The sequence below is a fragment of the Sinohyriopsis cumingii genome, chromosome 10, assembly GCF_028554795.1.
Source record: "Sinohyriopsis cumingii isolate HCF-2022 chromosome 10, ASM2855479v2, whole genome shotgun sequence".
In the NCBI taxonomy this organism is placed as follows: domain Eukaryota; kingdom Metazoa; phylum Mollusca; class Bivalvia; order Unionida; family Unionidae; genus Sinohyriopsis; species Sinohyriopsis cumingii.
In genome coordinates, this window is record NC_142970.1 from 86,239,312 (window position 1) to 86,261,289 (window position 21,978).

The 21,978-nt window shown below is 41.0% G+C and overlaps 1 protein-coding gene across 2 annotated transcripts in view; it reads left to right on the forward strand.

The window, feature by feature from the left end:
• The first annotated feature begins 209 nt into the window (after positions 1–209).
• Positions 210–21,978, forward strand: part of LOC149790518 (peptidylaminoacyl-L/D-isomerase-like) — a 34,158-nt gene continuing 12,389 nt past the window's right edge. For both annotated transcript variants that reach the window (XM_089972571.1, XM_089972572.1), the window contains exons 1-5: positions 210–307; positions 2,214–2,271; positions 4,443–5,669; positions 6,669–6,956; positions 8,618–8,700. In XM_089972571.1, coding sequence (XP_089828697.1) covers positions 254–307; positions 2,214–2,271; positions 4,443–5,669; positions 6,669–6,956; positions 8,618–8,700 — 1,710 coding nt within the window. In that variant the 5' untranslated portion in view covers positions 210–253. The remainder of the gene's footprint in view (positions 308–2,213; positions 2,272–4,442; positions 5,670–6,668; positions 6,957–8,617; positions 8,701–21,978) is intronic.

Below are 21,978 nucleotides of genomic sequence, written 5' to 3' on the forward strand. Positions count from 1 at the left end.
CGTGCAATAGTTATGCATTAATAGACACGTATAAATGTTTATGGCAACACAAAGACCTGTATAAATTAACTACTCATCTTCATAAAAACATTGAAGGTATCATACATATTATCTGGGAGTGTATGTATAGGTACAAACGATTGCACGCTTGATTTTAGACTGGATTTGAGGGAATACATTATGGTATAGCTAATAGTCCCTCATGCTACACATACGGTATTTTTCTCACGCCTATCCTGCTCTGTACATTCTTATGCAAGCAGCACGGATTGGAACCTTCGAGATGCACTGGAGTCATTTCTTAATGGTAAGTGTCTCAAGGAGACAGATTTATGATTCATTGTTTATCGAATTAATCAATCAAAGTTTTATTTATCAATATGTAAAATTCTAATTGTACATTTTCAGGGCTATAGTATTCCACACCATCCCGTTTGTTGTTTGTTTGTACCCGCCTCCTATCTACCGATTTTAAAAACGGAGGGCATCAATATATACAAATGCATAAAACTTAGTCATTAAATTGACCGATTTTTAATTTCTAACCTTAATGTCACCAGGGGGTCCCAAACACATTCAACTTGCAGACGTTTAGAATCCAAATGGAATTTTATTAGTAACACGGTCGCTATATTTGCTTGGGCCAGTATATATTTTCAAGCAATATATGTGGGATATTTCACAGTCCTTGAAAATGTTATTGTTTCCGTAAATTTGGAATTTACATCTTGTTGAACACATGCATAATATAGTTCATTCTATTTATTTGTATAATCTGTTTTAGAAATATTAAAACCATTCATAGCAAATTTTGGACACATAGTTTTGTTGAACTTAACTATTCTTGAAACTAGAAATGGACAGAGAGCAGTCTGTTTCCTTGTTTACGTCGCGAACTTCCGTTTTTGTTGAAACGCCAAAAACTCAATAACGTTATCAACCCTTTAGCGACAGTCAGGTTAGAAATTATAAACCAGTGAATGAAATGACTAAGTTGTGTGCATTTTCTATATCCTTCATGTTTTTTATTTTATATAAGCTCTATAGGTGGATACAAGCTAAACGGGAGGGTATGCGAATATCATAATGGTCGATGTTTGAAAAGTGCATCCGTCATTTGATGCCGTCCATTTTATGCTCTGTACATCATAAAATCTAGGTCATATATTGCTTTCGAGTCGCTTACAGCTAGTAGAATCGCACCTGCACGTATTTCCTATCATTTAATATACTTCAACTATCATTCATTACATTTCAAACATCATGCAATTTATTTACCTAGAGTACCATTTAATATACGTCGTGTATCATTCAATATACGTCGTGTATCATTCAATATACTTCGTGTATCATTCAATGTAATATGAGTATCATTCAATACAAGTCCAATATTATTTTGAAAGTATTCTTTCACATTTATGAAGAAACTTTCGATTACATGTCGTATGATGTTAATTTTTAACTTAAATTGATATTTTGAAAGGACCATAATTCAGGAACAATCACATATGAAGGCATTCTGATTATAATATTCTTCATTTGTTTGAAAATGAATGTGTTGAATTTACAAGACAATGCAAGTCTCTAGCACTCTTTTTTCGGATTGGTGTCTGTATTCCATTTTAATATGTATGTACTGGTTTCTTAATGTAAACGTATTTAGAAACGGGTAGCAGACAATGAAGATATTTAATATCAGGTGTCACGTAATTTTCAAAGTTTTTTCTCTCCATCTGTTGGTCAGTAAAAGTGTATTTTTATTAATATCCTCTCTTCTTTATCGACAAAATTATTACACAACAGCTTTCATAGATGAAGGAAATGTATGCGATAATTCGAAGAAAACTGTATTAAGTTCGAGATCTACCGGAAAGTAACACAGACTACCGTGAAGGTGCAAAAACACACATGAAAGTCGAAATCAATAGCCGTTCGACACGATCTGTAACAGACTACATAGGGCCTTTCTAAAAAAAGTGTCACGATAAATGGCTGTACGGATGGATGGATGCATGTGTGTGTGTGTGTGTGTGTGTGTATGTTTGATGGATGGATGTTTGTGTGTGTGTGTGTGTGTTTGTGTGTGTGTGTGTTTGTGTGTGTTTGATGGATGGATGTGTGTGTGTGTGTTTGAGTGTGTGTGTGTAGCCACTAATATCTTAATGCATCTACGTAAACATGATCTTGAATGAAATAGTTATTAATTGTTTCAGCTGTATTATATCCTCACGGGGTGGAGATATGGTTCTTCGTGCAGTTTATCAGACAAAAGTAAGCACACTATCATTCTCTTTTCTTCGACTGTTACGAGTCTATGCTCTTAATATAAGTATCAGAAAAGAGTGAAAGACAACAAGCTTTGGAAAATTTAACAAATAATTTATTTCCCTAGAATACAAAATAAAAATGAGAAAAACAACTTAAATCCCCAAAATTTCCAAGAATTAAATCCCAAACAAGTCCTAGTAATTTAAAGCTCTTAATAAAATTCAGTAAACGTCTCGAAGAAATCCAAAACTGAAGGCGATGACGCGTATGCTATAGCTTATTAAGTGCTGTTGTGTCAACATTCCCTTGTTGAATCACAATAACATTATTCCAGGTTTGCATTAAGTGTAAATTCCAGTGAAAGTCTTTGGCCAAGAATTTTATCAGATCACTTTTGTATTTCCAGAGAAAATAATTACATGAATTCAATAATTTGAAGACAATGAAATTGATCCCAAACTTGTCACAATATAATACAACATGAAAGTGCGAGATGTTAAAGCACGAATGACCAAGTCATCAGAGTCACAAGATTATACATTTCTCTACTTGAGATCAGGTCACAATTAGCATTCTCTATTAAAAAAGCCCATTACCTAATGGAATAGAACCTTCTAGAATGTTCCTGATGGTTACAAAATCAAAACAATAACCTGTAAAATTCACTTAAGAAAGCCCACAACCCTGACCCAAATGAACATATTTACTTCTTCTGTTAATAAAGATCTTGATATTAAGCCCATACACATAGAGAATAACTTAGCCATGTGTTAGTTGTTGACATAAAATGCAATGAAAAAGAACAAAGTCATTCAGGTCAAGCAGAATGAACTCAGTTTTGGACAAGGTCAAGTCCAGCATATAATGTTACATTACAATAGCATGCAATGAAATAAACATACTTTTGTTAAGCGTACAAACAAACAAATCAAATATACATAACATCGATATTTGCTATAATTGTTGTACAAAAATGCCATTCACACGTCTCTGCCTTGCAATAAAGCATCACCCCAAACCCCATGTTGAAAAAAGCAAACACACAACCCACAAAAACACATATTCAACCCACCAACAAAACAAACAAAGAAACAAACATCATGTTTTCTATCATTCTGAAGTGGGAATTAGTGTACGACACTATTTCTAATCCATCTCTTGCTATTTCCGTAGTGCATGATTGCACCGTTTAATAGCTGGTTTCTGTATTGTCTCTGTCATCCCAGGCTGCATCTGCAACGGGAATATGAATATATCAGTTTTGATATTAGGAAGATTATGACATCAAAATGAAATGACGTCAAACATGACCTTATATAAGCATGAAACTTCAAATGGCAACATTTGTCTTGTATAATAGTGATATGCATGATTTCTCCAATGGGTGTTTGTCAACATGCTTCGTTTTTATTAATACTTTAATTACTTTAACAATGCTCACAGCCTTGCTTAGTGCCCCAATAATTTTTACGCTTCACTGTATTTAATTATCTACTTCCCCAGGTACTGTGTTGATTTTCAGTTACACGGCAATGAAAACGGAAGCGGGCCGGGTAATCAAGGTTATATCTATTTCCCAGTGATCTGAAGCAAGAAAATATAATTAAGTACAGAATTTTCACTCCCACGTGACATCAAAGATCCAGTAGATATGATTTGCAGAAGAACAATAAATGGATTTGTCACTGCTTTGATTACATGACAGACGATTGTCCACGAATAAGACATTTTGCCATCTCTGCTTAGTCTGCACTAGCTGATCTTTCTCGGTTGAACATACTGGAGAAACGCTATCAGAAAGTAACTGAACTCTTGTAGAATGTTTCCCTTATAATGATCATTTATCTTTGATTTGTGTCAACTTTTCGAATTATTCTGATGTCCCCACACTAATGTATGCTCCCTTAAACTAGCTATTAATATATGGTGTTTAATGGTTCACTTCCTCGCTATCTGTAGAAACGAATATCAATTAGGCCTAACACATTTGTCCTTAAAAATAGCAAGACACTGTAGTATATGATTTACAAGCAAGTGTCAAGGTCATTCGTTCGATGTTGCCTTGTGTTTCTAGATTGATAAGCTCTCATTGTGTCATAATGCTTGTTGATATTGTTTAATCATCATCTTGTCTATAAATTAAACGAATACTAGTGCATCGTGTCTGATTTTAGGTACCAAAGGGACGGAGTTCATTCTAGGATTCATACAAAAGTGGAATGTACCCTATGACGTGAAACTGTTAGTTTCATCATCTTCGGTAAACACGTCCGTCAGTGTCGACTACTTCGATAGTCAAGGTCTCAACAGGATCAGTGTCACAATCAACAGAGGTATGAAGGCAATTGTTCTCGATTCTGCCGTTGAACAGTCAAGAATCGGCATCAGTAAGAAAGGGGTTCTCATCACCTCATCATCGCCGATATCAGTGTATGGTCTTCGTGATCCAAATCCTGAATTATCAGAGTCTTTTATAGTGTTGCCAACTGAATGGTTATCTACAGAGTACGTGATTACATCTCATAGGCCAAATAGGAACGCTACCTTCATTGTTATTGGCGTACACGATAACACCGTTGTTACAATAACATTAAATATCAGCAGCTTTTTAGTATATAACTATGTTGTTTACATGAATGGAGATACAATGGATATAATTCTCAATAGACTTGAAACATTTGTGTTGGACTATTCAGCAGATCTTTCGGGAACAATCATCACTAGTAACAGGCCTGTGTCTGTGTTTTCTGGCGGAACATCAAGCATTTCACCTGGTACCAACACTACAAATACGTTTTACCAGCCGGTAGCTGTTGAATTTTGGGACACGGAATTCATAATTTCACCTCTATATCCACATTCAACTTCAATGATTAAGATATATGCTTTTAATTCAAATACAAGTGTTACCATCCTGAAAACAACAGAACTCTTGACGAGGAACTTGATGGATGCAGGGTTCTTTGAAGAGGTGATAGGAAGTGAGCCAGTAGTAATCAATAGCAGTAAACCTATCAGTGTTGTTCAATATGCGTTGGGCGCGAATCATGATCCGATGTCAAGTGGCGAACCGGTTATGATGATTGTCCCAGGGTTAAACCAGCTCTCCTCAGGGTACATGTTTCCCACACGCACCATTTACAATTTTCAAAATTATGTTTCAGTCGTTATACAGAAAACGTTATATTCAGGACTCCAATTAGATGGCCCTTTCATGGCTGACAAAATGTTTTCAGTTCATACAAAAGGAGTTGATTTTATTGTTGCTATCAAAATGTTGGCACACTCCTTTCATAATTTAACACACATTGATCCAACAGTCAAGTTTGGAGCTGTTCTATATGGATTCAGGAACAATATTGGATACGGCTTTCCGGCTGGGATGGAATTCTTCAACAGAGGTATGCAACTTATGTTCAAAGATTTGCTATATAAATATCGAAACAGTGATAAGAAAATGGGTAATGTAATTGCATTTGTATAACCTTTAGAAAATACAGTGTTTGAAAATCGAAGTTATGTGTTAAATAAAAAAGGTGCTCTGTTAGTAAATACAAATGTGCAAACAGTCACATACTTACACGAACATGTGAGCGCAAGAGTATTTCCATGTTTGTCCAAGATTTGATTCAGTACTACTCTCCAAATTAGATGAATAAATGCTGCTTGAATGTATTTTTTGATATTCCTTATTATGATATATCCCAATCGTCGTCACAGTATTGGATGGCATTAGATATGTTGAAGCATACATTGATTACTGACCTTTCGGGCTAAACAGAGTATGAATGGCACATTGACGTCTATTTTCAAAATAGGACTGTAGTTAGATTTGCATTCTGCTCTGCAGGTGACGTACTTCTAAAAGGTCACTGTTTAAAACAATAGTTTATGATTCCTGATAAAGGCTTATTTTCATTCCATCCACATTATCTTATTAGTTGTAGTACTTTTTGAAATGACAACGCAGCAACATGATTTAAGCAATCGTATTTCATGCACAGGTGGAAGGTGTTCTATAAAAAAAATTATAAAGACAATAATCTATGCATTTAAAACAACGAAACAAACATAATATCTTATCGCTACTAGTTGTAATGTCTTGGGTTAGTTGATGCAAAGATGTTTCTTTACGATGACTTCTTGACTGGCTTTACTTAACATTAGTTATATAAATACTTTGTGCATGTAAGTAGCTATCCATAGATTAATCGATTCGTACTTAACATGACGTAGACGCGGTCGTTCAATAATAGGCTTGCCAGTTATGTTAGCAGAAATGTTCGAATGCTACTCAAACCAATCCACTTTATTAGCCATCGTATGTGGACGGGCAGGGCACTTTGCTCTACTGTTCTTGGCGATGCCAGTTAATCGATTAAATTATTCATACATTGCAGACAATTGCGAGAGAGGAACGTCTATTATTCCAACAAGATCATTGGAACCAGAATCGTCCACACTTGTATCATTATCCCCAAAGTCTACGACACAGGCGACCACGACAGTACCATTGATAAAACTGACATCTAAGGCAACAACAACGACAACAAGAGAATTGGTGGTATCGGCATCTATGACAACAGAACTTACATCAGCATCATTTGTGACTACGTTAGCCACGTCACCAGTTCGTACGAAAACTGCACCTACGACAGTATTATCTGTGACAACAACAAAATCGCAAGGTACCTTGTTATGGAAGGAGTGATTATTGTGAACCATTTTGTAAATAATAATGAAGATTGACACATACTTTAGAATTTTACCGCATGTAGTTCTACACCTTGGAAGCGTGAATTGCAGTTAATATAAGAGTTCCGAAAAATGTTCTTACGATAACCGAAAAACCAAACAATACTCCACGTACCTCCAAATTTGAGAAAAATCAACAACAAAAAAAAAAAAGAAAAGCAAAAATCAAAATTTCCAACAAACAAAAAGAAACACTATACGAGTTGCATATCAAAAGTTTGCAAATCAGAAATTAGACATAAAAAAAACAACATCATAGAATCCTTTAAACATATATCCCAAACCTGTTACAATAACAGCACGGCCTCTTGAATCAGTGACAAACGCTATCGGATGTTGAGTTTAACTCAACAAGCACATGCAATCACGTGGTTAATTTGACTTTAAGTATCTATATTGCCACAACCCTATCCCCTCTCCACAAGAACTGGACCTGTATAAATAGCACAACTAAAATGTAGTTAAGAGCAATTCGGAAATCATTAATATTAATACACTCTACATGTGGCATTATCACATCTGAAAAGCACAGTAACACGATCGTATATGTACAGTGTATAAGGTAGTAACCTATTTTACCTGGGATGTGTATGGTAACGATGTACCAGCTTAGGCAGTATTGAACTTTTAAAGAGTGTTGGTTGCATGAATAACTATAACCTATATTCTATTGGTATTACACGTTTAGGTTTTATCTACGTGTGTATTGTTTCGATATCTAAATTTACCAGGCTTTGTATAAAGAGATAGTCCTGGTGTATCTTTAAACTCCATAAAGGCATGCGTACACTCATCCATAAATAGCAGACCAAATAACCAAAAATCAGGCATGTATCATAATAGACAACTTTGGCATCATTATGTTACAGAGTGACTGAGAAAAGTATGTGATTATATTTTCAGCATGACAAACGTTTAATTGTGCTGGTATTAATACTAGACATATCACAATTGGAATCTGAAACAAAATGAAAGCGCTAACCCTTATTCCTTGAAATTTAGCTATGGCTTTATTGAAACTCAGTTGACGATATAGACTGTTTACAACACTGATCTATCCCTCAAATGAAACCTTTTTAACTGTTTATTGTATATTGAAAGATCCATTTGTATGTTTTGCTTTTGTTATTATTGCTGTTTTCCTTTTCTTTTTGCTTTCATTTGAGAAGTTCTTCATCTTTTACACTTGCTACACAAAGGTTATTTTGTGAAAGATTTTTTGCTGCAATATATAGTTTCAACGTTACTACTTTACTTTGAAGTGAAACCCAGAGGTCAGTATTATACAGAATGTTAGTACATGCATACACACGTACTTCTTAATGATATTATAGATGTAAGCACATATACAATTCTTAATATGATGTTTATTTGAAGTTAGAACAGCGTTGAAAGTTGTTAGCACTGTAAAAAAAACCGGATACCGAAGAGGAATGGTTCTGTAGTAAATAGCGTTAGAGGATATTTCAGATTTTACCCAAATTCATGGATGGGTTTGTGTTACTGTCAGGCATGTAAAGTTCAGTTTTAAAAAGACACTCATAAGTAAAACTATTTAAACAAATTACAATCAAACAAATACTATTTTTTACAGAATCTACACTGGTGTGTCTGTCCTGCAGAGAAATGACACATTTAAAGTACTGCAATGCTGTGGAGCGATGTAAGGAAAATCTGGTAAGCCATTTATATTTACAAAATCCATTACGCAAACACATATTTATTATATCCAGTGTTTTACCTGAGACGAGCAAGTTTACTACTGTATTATTTGAAATTATGATCCATTACACGTAAGTAGTAAATGGGGGCACCCTAGCGACAATGGGAATTAGCATTACAAGACCCCTTGGGCAACTCTAGCGACAATGGAAAATTAACATGGAGAAAAATCGTGGGACAATCTGGAGACAAGGGAAATTAACATGGAGAAAATTCGTGGGTCACTCTAGCGACAAGGGGAATTTAACATGGAACTATAATGTGGGTCTGTCTAGCGACAAGGGGAAATTAACATGGGAATAGAGTTTGGGTTTGTCTAGGGACAAGGGGAATTGAATATGGGATTTTTTTTTTAAATTTAAATTTAAATTTAAATTTAAAAAAAGGGGTAGGCAATGGAAAGGCTATCTCTTTTCGAGAAATATGGCTGGCCCTGAAAAGGGCCTTTGGGTTTATGTTAATATTAATATTAACATAGATGGCATCTGTCACATCTTCTTCTTCTTCTTCTTCTTAAACTCCTTCTAACTGCCGGTCCATACACAAGTACCCTCTTGAGACATCCTTGTCTTTCTATGTAAACTCTCCTCATCCATTGACTAGTATCTGTCCTATCAACAACAGTCCACTTGGACCTGACATACATGAGCATGTCCGTCCTAAACATCATGGAAGACACAAGGGTGGATGACTCAACTGTGGTCCACATCTTGAAGCGACGAGAATAGGTGAATCAATGCAGTGAACTGCGCTTATTTATAGGTACAGGAAGGATTGAAACGGATTGAATTCATTCACCAATCCGAACACGCGTTACAAAATTCAGTCAGCTCGCATCCAATCCGAAGAGAGCAGTCTGTGACGTCACGTGGTCTATATAGATTCGTTAGCGCTTGTGTGCAGTCAATCTATGCGACAGTGATTCAACATGACGGAAACTCAGAAAACGATCCATTGGGGTGCACCAGCAGGGGAGACTGCCCAAGGGAACCCGGACTTACTTTCAGAAGAGGTACATTGGGATTTTGTGGATTTTCTTACCTCGCAAGAATTTGTTCCGGAACCTTCGTTACCTTCTTCATTACCGCAAGTGGAGAATTTTAGACAGAGACAGAAAGAAGAATTGGAGAAATTTATGCAACGACAAAAGGAAGCGGAACAAGCTTTTCTCCTACAGCAACAGCAACAGCAACAAGAAGAGGTAAGAAAAAACAACAGCAACAACAGCAAGAAGAAGTAGCAGCAAAGAAACAAGAGGGTGAAAATCAAACGGCTACGGTACTGTTGGACATTTTAGCGGAGTTAAGAGAAGTCTGAAACAAATGTATCAGACTTCATTATCACGACCGAAGAGAATACGACCTTCCCGAGCTAAACACGCCAACCCTGTGACTAAGCCTATCGTACCACCCTTAGTGATTTCAACCCAATCATCAGAAGTAGGCCTTGGCAGTGGCAAAGGCTTAAGGCAGTTAAAGTTGATTGGTTAAACTCACCCCTACACCAAAACAGAAAGGCCCTTTTCAGGGCCACCCACATTTCTCGAAAAGAAATACAATTTCAATTTGCCAATAACTCAAAAATAAACCCCACCCATTTTACCCTTATAGTACGTGTCTGTGTATGAGTGCGTGAGTGTAGCTTCTTATTTTAAAATCAAAACTCAAAGACACTTACCTTATATCATTGATGTATTCTTTTATCCATTTTTTACAATCCAATTCACAGCACAACACTTTAATTAAAAGTTCATTGACTTCTTCTTTCTCCTTGTTTAATCTCTCTGTTTTTTGAATTTCTTCACCGTTTTTTCCTCATTTTCTTCCCTTCTTCTTTTCTTCTCCTGTTTCTTTGCTTCTTTTAAATAGAATTGTCTTCTTTCTTCCTCTGAAGAATCCCTCTCTTCTTTCGAAGAATCCCTCTCTTCTTCCGAAGAATCCCTCTCTTCTTCTGAAGAATCCTTCTTTTCTTCTGACTCCTCTTGTTTCTTTTTTGGGCAATCTGGAGACCAATGTCCTTTTTCTTTACAATAATAACAGGTATCTTGACTTTTTGTCTTTTTTAGCCCCTGTTTTTTTTTTTCTGACGGTCTGGACACTCTGAAGACCAATGCCCTTTCTTCTGACAGATATAGCAAGTATCCTGACTCTTATCTCGAAAGGAAGGAGAGTAGTCTGTCGGCTGGTCTGAAGAGAATTTTCTAATGACCCCTCGCAAAGCTCTGACGAAACGTTCGATTTGGCTAGTCTCTTCCATCGTTCTCCTCGGTTTGAGAGTGAAATGAATAGTGAAAGGACAAGACACACCCTTTTTATATACGCTGGTTTGCCATGACTATAAATTAGTCTATAGTGTTTGAACTTGAGTCATTTGAAGTTTTGCACTCAAGATGAAACGATCCTATTCATTCGAGAAGAAAGAAGAAGAAGAAAGTAAGAGGCAGAAACGTGATCTATCGCCTCGTACCAGGGCTGAAATCTTGGCACAAATTCATGCCAGTGATTTTGAAGAGGACATGAGTGAACCAGAATCCGAACCCTCTAAACCAAGTTCACCACCCTTAGTCAACCCTGAAAAGTACTATTCCATTCGAGAGACGGAAAAGCGCTCCTCTAGAAAATTTAGAACCACGGCTTACACCTACACGGTGAAGTTTAAAGATTTCAAGGCCGACGTACCCTTGGAGAAAGCAGAAGGGTTTATCACCGAGATGTGGGATTCTTTGCTCACCGCACTCAAGCGACAATGTCAACCCAAAGAAGACGATCGCTTGACACTATCCATAGATCACGACGGTTTGAAATCCCCTGTTTGGATCGAGTTTAGCAGACCCGCAGAACTAACCCCTTCCAAAATCATGGACAAGATTCAACACGTACAACAATCTAATGACCAGTTTGACATCACCGATGGTAAAGCCACACTGAAAATGGCCCACGTCTCTCTTCCTCAAGGGACAGGACGCAAAAAGATGTTATTGGTGGACAACCTTCGCAACACCAAAACAAGTCTCGTCCGAATTCACAACCCTCAAGACCAGATGTGTTTAGCCCGTGCCATCGTGGTGGGACGAACCTATGCCAACAAGAACGACACGGTAGAATGGAAAAGAACCTGGAAAACTATTCAACGATCCGATCGAGCCAAACAACGAAATGAAGCAGAACTCCTGTTACAACAAGCCGGACTGTCCAAAGACACACCCTGTGGCATTCCTGAGATGCAAAAATTGCAAGATGCCCTAGCTCCACGCTACACCTTGAAAGTGCACCCTCAAGAAATGCGTGGAACTCTGTTGTTTCGAGGCCAAGATTTTAAGGACGGAAAATACATTCATGTCTATTATCACGATGAACATTTCGATACCATTACCAGTATCACTGGATTCCTGGGATACAGTTATTATTGTGAGAAATGTGATTATGGTTATAACAATCGAGAGCAACACAAGTCTTGTGGATGGAAATGCCCAGGATGTTTGGCCTTTCCACCCTGTCTGAGCGAAGAACCAGTGCCTTGTTCAACTGGTCTGCGCACGTTTGTCAGCCCTACCTGTTACCAGCAACATTTGAAAACACCAGGTTTACAGAAGAAATGTGCTTGTCAACTCCTGAGATTGTGCCCTACGTGTGGACAAGGCATACGTACCAATAGTACCAAGGCACACGTATGTCGAGGAAAGAAAAAATGTCACATTTGTCACCACATCGTGGACTTGGAACACAAATGTTACGTGCAAAAATACCAACCCCGACCAGAGGAAGAGGACGGTCACAAGAAGAAAGGCACTTTCATCTTTTTCGATTTCGAATGCATGCAAGAGACCGGCATTCACATTCCTAATTTCTGCGTGGCTCATCGAGCGTGCGAGAAGTGCATTCAAGAACCTATCTTCAGTCATTGCCCTCACTGCAGCAAGATTCCTGGAGGACGTGAAAAAATCTTTCGGGGACCAAACACGTTAGCCGATTTTGCCCAATGGATCTTAGACCCCATCGACAAGACGTGGAGCCAAGAGGACATCGAACGTTACGGAGATTGTCATCGTCATGCCACGGTGATGGCTCACAATTTCTCCGGATACGATGGACAGTTTCTTCTCAGATACTATACGGAACAAGGCACCGAACGTCCTAAAGTCACTTTGAACGGAGCCAAAATCATTTTCATGCAAGTGGGACAAGTACAGTTTAAAGATTCGATGAGTTACTTGGCCATGCCTTTGAGTCGAATGCCTAAAACGTTTGGAATGACAGAAATGGCTAAAGGGTACTTTCCACACTTTTTCAATACGGAAGCCAATCAACATGCCGTTCTACCCCATTTACCTGAGGCTCACTATTACGACCCCGACAACATGCGTACCGAACAACGAGAAGCTTTCTACGCTTGGTACCAGGCTCATGCCTCTGACCCCTTCGATTTTCAGGAAGAAATGTTAAAGTATTGTCGTTCCGACGTGGACATTTTACGACGTTGCTGTGGAAAATTTCGAGAACTGTTCATGGAACACGGAGGGGTCGATCCTTTGAAAGAAGCTTGCACCATTGCCAAAGCGTGTTCCTTAGTGTACCGCCAACGATTCATGCCTGAAAACACCGTGGCTGTCATCAGTCTTCAAACGACCCACTATATCAAGCGTCAATACTCGGTCAAAGCCCTACGTTGGTTACATTACTTGTGCGACAAGGAAGACACATGGATTCAGCATGCCCGCAACGGAGGAGGCGAAAAGATCATCGGAACGTATTCGGTAGATGGCTGGGACTTAGAAAACCCCAAGATCGTGTACGAGTTTAACGGTTGCTTATTTCACGAATGTCCCATCTGTTACCCTGACCGTGACACTAAAAATCAGTTTTTGCAACGAACCATGGAAGACTTGTACCAGGACACTTGTCAGCGACGCCTAAAGTTAGAACAGCAAGGATACCAAGTGGTGGAAATGTGGGAACACGAGTACGATCACCGTTTGAAAACCGATCCCGAGTTTAAACGCCTCGTGGAAAGTTACCAGTTCATGGACCCGCTGAACCCGAGGGATAGTTTGTACGGAGGAAGGACCAATGCCACCTTTTTGCTGTACCAAGCCGAAGAAGAGAAAGGAGAAGAAATCAAATACTTGGACGTGTGTTCGCTGTATCCCTACGTGTGCAAATATTGTCGCTTTCCTGTAGGGCACCCGCAATTGTTCACGGAACACATCGACCTGAAAAACATTCGACAATACGAAGGCTTGATCAAGTGTAAAGTTTTGCCTCCCACGAACCTATACCATCCCGTCTTACCTCACCATTGTCAAGGCAAACTGATGTTTCCCTTGTGCCGTACTTGTGCCGAAACGTGCAACCAGGACCAACCTTGCCATCACAGCCAGGAAGAACGTGCCTTGACGGGAACCTGGGTCAGCGTGGAATTGTTCAAAGCTCTGGACATGGGATACCAACTGTTAGAAGTGTACGAAATTTGCCACTTTCCCAAGACACAACAGTACCACAAGGGTGACCCTACTCAGAAAGGCATTTTCGCCGACTACGTGGATGCCTTTTTGAAACTGAAACAAGAAGCCAGCGGCTATCCTTCCTGGTGTCACACTCCCGAAGACCAAATACAATTCAAAGAGAAATACTATGCACAAGAAGGCATCTCTTTAGACCACATCGAAAAAAACGAAGGCAGGCGATCGTTTGCCAAAGTGATGTTAAATTGCTTGTGGGGTAAAATGGCACAACGACCGTGTTTACCCAAGACGGAATATTTGACAGAACCTTCCCGCTACTTCCAGATGATTCACGACAAAACCAAATACATGAAACACGTGAATTTCGTTCGAGAGGATTTGATCTTGGTCAATTACGAAGAAGATCTGGACTTTGTACAAGACGACCCTTTTGGAAATGTCATCATTGCGGCTTACGTGACAGCTCATGCTCGCTTAAAATTGTGCGAAGCTTTAGAACTGTTAGAAGAACGCGTCCTGTACTTTGACACGGACAGTTGCATTTACATCCATCACCCGATTCAACAGCACCCTGACATCGAAGGAGGCCGTTTAGGAGCCTGGGCAGACGAGCATCCCGACGACAAGATTCTAAGTTTCGTCAGTGGTGGTCCCAAAAATTACGGCTACGAATACCGGGACAAACAAGGAGAAGTGCACACGACGTGCAAAGTGAAAGGACTGACTCTGAATCATCGTACCAGTCGAGTGGTCAACTTTGGGGTATTGAAAGAAACCTTGCAATCGGGAGAGGATGGAAACTTTAAAGTGACCACTTATCAAACGAACAAGATTGTACGTTTACCCACTCACCACATCGTCAGTCGGCCCCTGGAAAAAATCTATCAAATCGTGTACCAGAAGCGAGTGAGACTTCCCAATCACTTTACGTTGCCGTACGGTCACATCGACATTGGTCAGCATATAAAAAGGGACAACGTCCAAGATCAATAGTTCATTGTTCATTGAAGTAACTTACCATGTCGTTGACGAAGAAGAAACCAGATTGGTGAGGAGTCAAATGTTGGACATCACCGAGACCAGGGTTTTGAGGCTTGGACACAAGAGGTGGCCCAGTATGCACGAGAGTTATTCAAGGAAAAAAGTTACTTTTCAACCTGTGTTAGTGACGGTGCCAGAAGAACCCGTCACCCAGGACAGGACTGTCGTGGACAGGCCTGAAAGACCCTTTCGGGAGGACACTTGTGTGACCTTACCCCCTACTATAGAACTGGTTAGAACTTTACCCAAAACATGTGGTTGTTGTACAGACACTTGTTTTTTATTCCACGTTCATGTGCCTTTTATTCTTGTACTTAAGCCTTTGGCTTTTATGTATTTTTGTCTTTCGTATTCATGTTTGAAAAAAACATTCAATAAACGTGTTCTGAAAAAGTATATAAACTCTTGTCTTGTTTGTTTTTTCGTGTCACAAGTGACATTTCTCACACCATGGCTACCTCTACTGTCTCTGCTCCCTCTTCCTCTACTGTCAAAGTCATCGACGAACACTTAGATCGTGCCAGTTGGGAGGCTTTATATCTTCGCCATCCCTTTAACATGCTCATTGCTGGACCTAGCGGTTCTGGCAAAACTGAATTCGTCAAACGTTTGATCGAACATAAACATCATTTGATCGATCGGCCACCTCAACGGATCGTGTGGTGTTACAAAGAGTGGCAATCGGCGTACAGCCTCTTGCGAGAAAGTCAAGGCGATTTCATCGTGTTTGTGGAAGGCATTCCTAAAGAAGACGACGGCATCGTCTCTGACTCCCGTCAAACCCATTTGGTCATTTTCGACGACATGTTAGGAGAAGACGAAGAAGAAATTAAACTGTGGTTCACGCGCAAAGGGCATCACCGTAATGCCAGTGTCGTTTACATCACCCAAAATTTGTTTCAACAAAGTAAAGCCCATCGCACCATCAGTCTCAATGCGCATTACGTGGTCTTGTTTAAAAGCCCTCGAGATAAATCGCAAGTGCAAGTCTTAGCCAAACAGTTAGGAACGCCTTGGCTGACTCAGGCGTACGACGATGCCACTCAAACGCCACACGCCTATTTACTCGTCGATTTGAAACCTACGACCCCCGAGGATTTGCGATTTCGTACCCACTCGTTTCACCACTGGTGCCAAGACGGAAGGCCTGTCCTGTACACGTCTCCGTCCTCGACTTCATTTCACTCCCCATAAAAAAATCTATAAAAACCTCAGACCCTGTTTCGTCTGTCTCACACAGTGCGAACACGACGTCCCTTCAGTCGCATCTTCCCGTCAAATTGATTCGTGCTTTGTATGGCATCAGTCGAGAAAAAAATCCACAAACACGAGCTCGTGTCTTAGAAGCTAGTCTCAAAGAAGTCTTACGATGGTTCACGGTGACGGCACGTCAATTACTCCAAGGAATCATTCAGATTCCTCATCAAACCAAACGCTTTTTTGATCGAAACAAAGTCGCTTTGGTCCAACTGGCCGATCCCCGCATCGACACTCAAACCAAAAAACAAATCATTTTGAAACCTGGAGGGAGCGGTACTCTAGGAAGGGTCATCATTCGCTCACTCTTAAGATGGGATCCTAATGCCCCCAAAGTTATACCCAAGACAAAAGTCCAACGAAGCCCCAAGAAGAAAAAGACCAGGTCCCCAAGGAGAACTTCTCCAGGGGCAGGACCCTCCTCTGACCAGACACCACCACCACCCCGGAAAAAGAAAAGAAGCCCCCAGAAAAAGAAAAGTCCACAGAAAACTAGTCGCAAGAGAGGCACTTCGGCCAGGACGCAACCTTACACTCGCAAACCACGACCTGCCACGGCGGTGACTGCGTCTCCGGCAGCTTCACGTTTGTCCACTTCTCCGTTAATGACACCCAGAACTGAAGAGTACTTGGAGACGTTGATCACACCAAGAACTTCTCCGTTGATGACCCCCAAAAGAACTTCCCCAGTGGCAGGACCTTCCAATTTAGTGGCAGTGGCTGCTGCTTACAAAGTACCTTCTCCCAAAATCAAAGTTCAAGAAAGATCGGACATGTTACAAAGTTTACTGGATTTGTCCAAGCAAGAACTGGCTCGATTTAGTCCGTTACGTACCCCTGCACGACGTGTCATGCCTGTCCTCAAACTAATACGACGTAAAGACAATCAGTGGCGACGCGTTCCAGTATAAAAAAGGCCTGTGACCAAGCCGGGTATCAGTGTTTTTTGGTGCTCCTGAAGACTCAAAGATGTCACCCTCCAGAAAACCCCAAGGAAAGAAAAGGAAAGGACTGCCACCACGTTTAGCCAAACATGGGGACATGTTATCTGTCCTGTCCAAAGCTTCTCCACCCCTACGAAAAAAACTCATTCAAACAGCCTCCAAAGAGGTCATCGATACCGTGTGCGAATGTTGTTTGAACGTTTTGAAAGGCACGATCCCTTTGTCCAAACACCAGAAACAATGCTTAGGCAAACATCGTCACGTTCTTCGCCAAATGGTTCAAAAGAAAATTCCCATTCGTCAAAAAAAGAAGATGTTAGTGCAACGTGGAGGTATTTTACCTCTCTTGTTAGGCTCCATACTGAAAGGAGTCTTGGGAACCATGTTGGGAGGACTGGTGGGAGCAAGATAAAAAGGCCTCGGAAGTTCCAAGATCTCAGAATCGACCCCTGACAACCCCATGGAAGGACGAAAACTAGCTTTAGTGCCTTACAAACGATGGATGGAATACCATCGGTGGCAAGAACAACACACCCCGCATTTACCTCCCAATCCCCATTTGAGCGAGATGTCCCAGTTACAACATGAATTGCAGTCCTTGATGGATCGCCAAGATTTGTCCGAAACAGAAAAATCGCAAAAGTACGGTCAACTCTTGCAACGACTGCAACTCTTTCACCAGAAAGCTTTAGACGAAACAGCTCTACCCACTCTGAAAGATTTTAAGACCTTGATGAAAAGTCCAGCACCATCACCAGTACCAGTACCAGTACCACCAGTACCCGTGACCAAGACAGAAAAAGGAGAAGAAGAGGAAGGGTTTCAAACTCCACCAGAAAAAGTACGCAAGTTAACAACACCACCTACCTCCAGAATTGGATGGATTAAAAAGATGATGGCCACCCCTTCTTCCTCACAAGAGAAAAAGAAAGTGAAGACAGAAGTGAAGACAGAAGTGAAACAAGAACCGATATCCCCCGCTCAGACATCCTTCTCCTCTTCGACACCTATTGCTGGCCGCACACGCAAAGCATTGCAATCCAAGAAAATACCCCAAGAGAAAAAGAGTAGCATCCTCCAAGAGTGGGTGTCTTATTAACACACCAACCAACACAAAAAATGGAAAAAGTCTTAGCCAGCATTTACTACGATCCCACCCATCCTGCAGGTTACGCAGGAGTTCAAAAATTGTATCGTGCTGCCAAAACGCGACTGAAAAGTCTCCGTTTACCTCAAGTGCAACGATGGTTACAAGAACAAGCTACCTACACTTTACACAAACCCATTCGACGCAAGTTTGCCAGAAGTCGCACCCGAGTGGAAGGCATCGATCATCAATGGCAAGCCGATTTAGCCGATGTCTCTCATTTGGCCAGCTACAATCGTGGCTACAAATATTTGTTTTGTGTCATCGACGTCTTTTCCAAATTTGCCTGGGTCGTGCCCTTGACTTCCAAATCGAGCAACGAGTTAGTGCGAGCCCTGCAACGGGTGTTGAAACAAAGCGGTCGTCACCCTCTTCGATGGCAAACGGACAAAGGCACCGAATTTCTGAACCAAGCTTTCCAAAAAGAATTAAAGAAACGTGACATTCATTTTTTTACCACCGAGAATCCCGAAACCAAAGCCAGCATCGTGGAACGTTTTCAACGCACTTTGAAAGAACGCATGTGGAAATATTTTACGCATCACCACACTCTGAAGTACATCGACATCTTACCGCACCTGGTGCAAGCGTACAACCAATCTTACCATCGAAGCATCGGACGTGCCCCGCAAGACGTGACTCCCGACAACGAAGTGTTGGTGTTTGAGCGCCTGTTTGGTACGTCCCCGACGAGGGCTGTCCCCAAGAAAAGTGGAGAGTTGCCCGTAGGAGATTGGGTGCGCATTGGCAAAACCAAACGCACTTTCGACAAAGGTTACTTACCTAACTGGACGACCGAATTGTTTCGCGTCACTGGACGAGTGCATGGCCGTCATCCTGCCGTCTATAAATTGGAAGACATGAACGGAGAAGTGCTCAAAGGAACGTTTTATTTGCCCGAGTTACAACGTGTCACCAAAAAAGAAGACGACGTGTACGACATCGAAAGCATTCTCGAACTCAGAACCCGTAAAGTGGGCAAACGACGTGTCAAAGAAGTCAAAGTACGTTGGAAAGGATATCCACCCAGTTTTGATTCTTGGATCGACGCTTCGCAAGTCATCGACTATAAAAAGAAGTGACCATCATGCCCTTTCACACAGCAGACGCAGCTACGTCGACCACTCCTCCTTCACCTAGTTCTTCTGTGCAAGATTTACAAAAACAACCCTTGTGGGTGTGGTGTGGAGAACGTGTGCCTAAAACGCAAATCGTCTTTTTCTGCCAAATCTTCGTGGTGTATTGTGTCATCGGGGCAGCCATCGCCAATTTGAGTTTGCAACAAGGAGACAAACAATTGTGGACCATTTTATTGAGCAGTTGCATCGGTTACCTGCTTCCTAATCCCTCCCTGAAATTCACCTCGAACGGGAACCCCGGGAACCTTGTGTCCAGTGCCAGTGCCAGTCACCACTTCAATCACAACCAGAACCCCTTTTAGACGGAGACACGCCTCTGACGTCCAGTAACCCCTCGGACAGCCACAGAACTCTGGAATTATGAGTCACCAAAACCAATTTTACTTAACTTTACCCAGTGACAGTTCCATGGAGGTGTTTCCCAAGAACACGTTGTGCTGTTACACGGCCAAATTACCTCAGGCCATCCAGTTAGATCACGAAGCCCATTGGGAAGTGGCTTTAGTAGAAATGATTCACCCGACCCAAGTCCTCAATGTCCTTCCCAATCAAAATTTTTTTGATGTGGAAGTTCATGACGAGCAAATTCAACAGTGGATGGATAGCAATGTCAAATATGACAAGAAAACCCGTACACAAAAGTACACCACCTATCACTTGTTCATTCCCCCAGGCTATTATTTTAGTGGTCAACATTTGGTCAGCACCATAACCTCCAGGTTTAATGTCGTGTTTCTGAAAGCTTACGAGCATGTCAACAAAAATGTCACCATGGAGTACCACAAAGCAGCTCGTCGCTTCTTGATGAAATTTGAACGGAGTAAAATCCTATCCATTTTATTTTGTCCTGAATTGTATGACATGTTGGGCGGAGACATGGACATGAGAAAGACCATGATCAAGAAAAACAAATTACCCATCCTTTACGACAACGAGTCTTTTAGCAAGTTATTTCGTGCCCCGGTAGAACTGAACCAAGGACTGAATTTGATGTTCGTGTATTCCGATGTGGTGGAGTACAACGTGGTGGGACACACCTCCGTACCGTTACTGCGTGTCATTCCTTTCAAAGTGGATTCTGCCACGAACACTGACGAGGAAGGTGGAAACACTTACCACGTCCACCGCGAATTTGTCCATCCTCACTATTTGCCTGTCAGTAAGTCGTATTTGGACACGGTCAACATTGCTATAAAAGGAGATCTGGGACAAAATATTCCATTCACCAAAGGAAAAGTCACGGTGAAACTCCATTTTCGAAAACGGTTCTCTCACGACTCTTAAGTCATGTATCCAGTGTACCGAGGGGTTGCTCAACAGCGAGGACACGGCTTAGGAGATATGTTAAAATCGGCCTTTCGTTCGGTGGCCCCGGTGTTGAAACCGATGGTGACACGCGGATTGCACGCCTTGAAAGATGCGGCACTGACGCAAGGCAAAGAATTTCTCCAAAATGTCATCATCGACAAACAAAACCCTAAAGAAGCCTTCATGAGGGCAGGCAAAAATGTCTTGCTGCAAACGGGCAAAGACATTTTAGGCCAACGAGAAACACCTATAAATGCCCTGCACGCTACCGAGTCAGGCATTCAGCAAGGACAAGGCAGAAAGAGACGACGAGGAAAACACCCTTTCACCAGATTTCAAGCGAGAAAGGCCCAGAAAAGAAGAACCGTTCGAGACTTAGACGTTTTCGATTATTGAGAAAAGAGACAAAAAAATGATGCACCGAGAATCTTGCGCTTGTTCCAAGACGGAACTGGATCTGTTTGCCATGCCCCCCACGATGATGACGATGCAAGAATCCCAGTGGGTGGAATTTCACCCCGTCTCCTCACTGACCGATTCCGCTCCCATCGAGTTTGAAATCAAAGGACAGCCCGAAGATTACATCGATCTGAATAGCAGTTACTTGTACCTGAAAGTCAAAATTCTAGATAAGACTGGAGGTGCTATAGACGATGAAGCAGTAGCTCCCGTCAACAATTTCATGCATTCCTTGTTCAGTGGAGTGGACTTGTATTTGAATAACAAACTGGTCAGTAGCAGCATGGATACTTACCCTTATCGTGCCTACATGGAAAATCTCTTGACGTACGGAATAGATGCCAAGAACACTCATCTCAATGCCTGTGTGGTATGGGAAGCTGACGAACCTACCAAGTTTGAAATATTGGAAACTGATGAAAAGAAAGACAACAATGATGGATTTGTAGAACGAAGAAAGAGAATCACGGGAGCCGA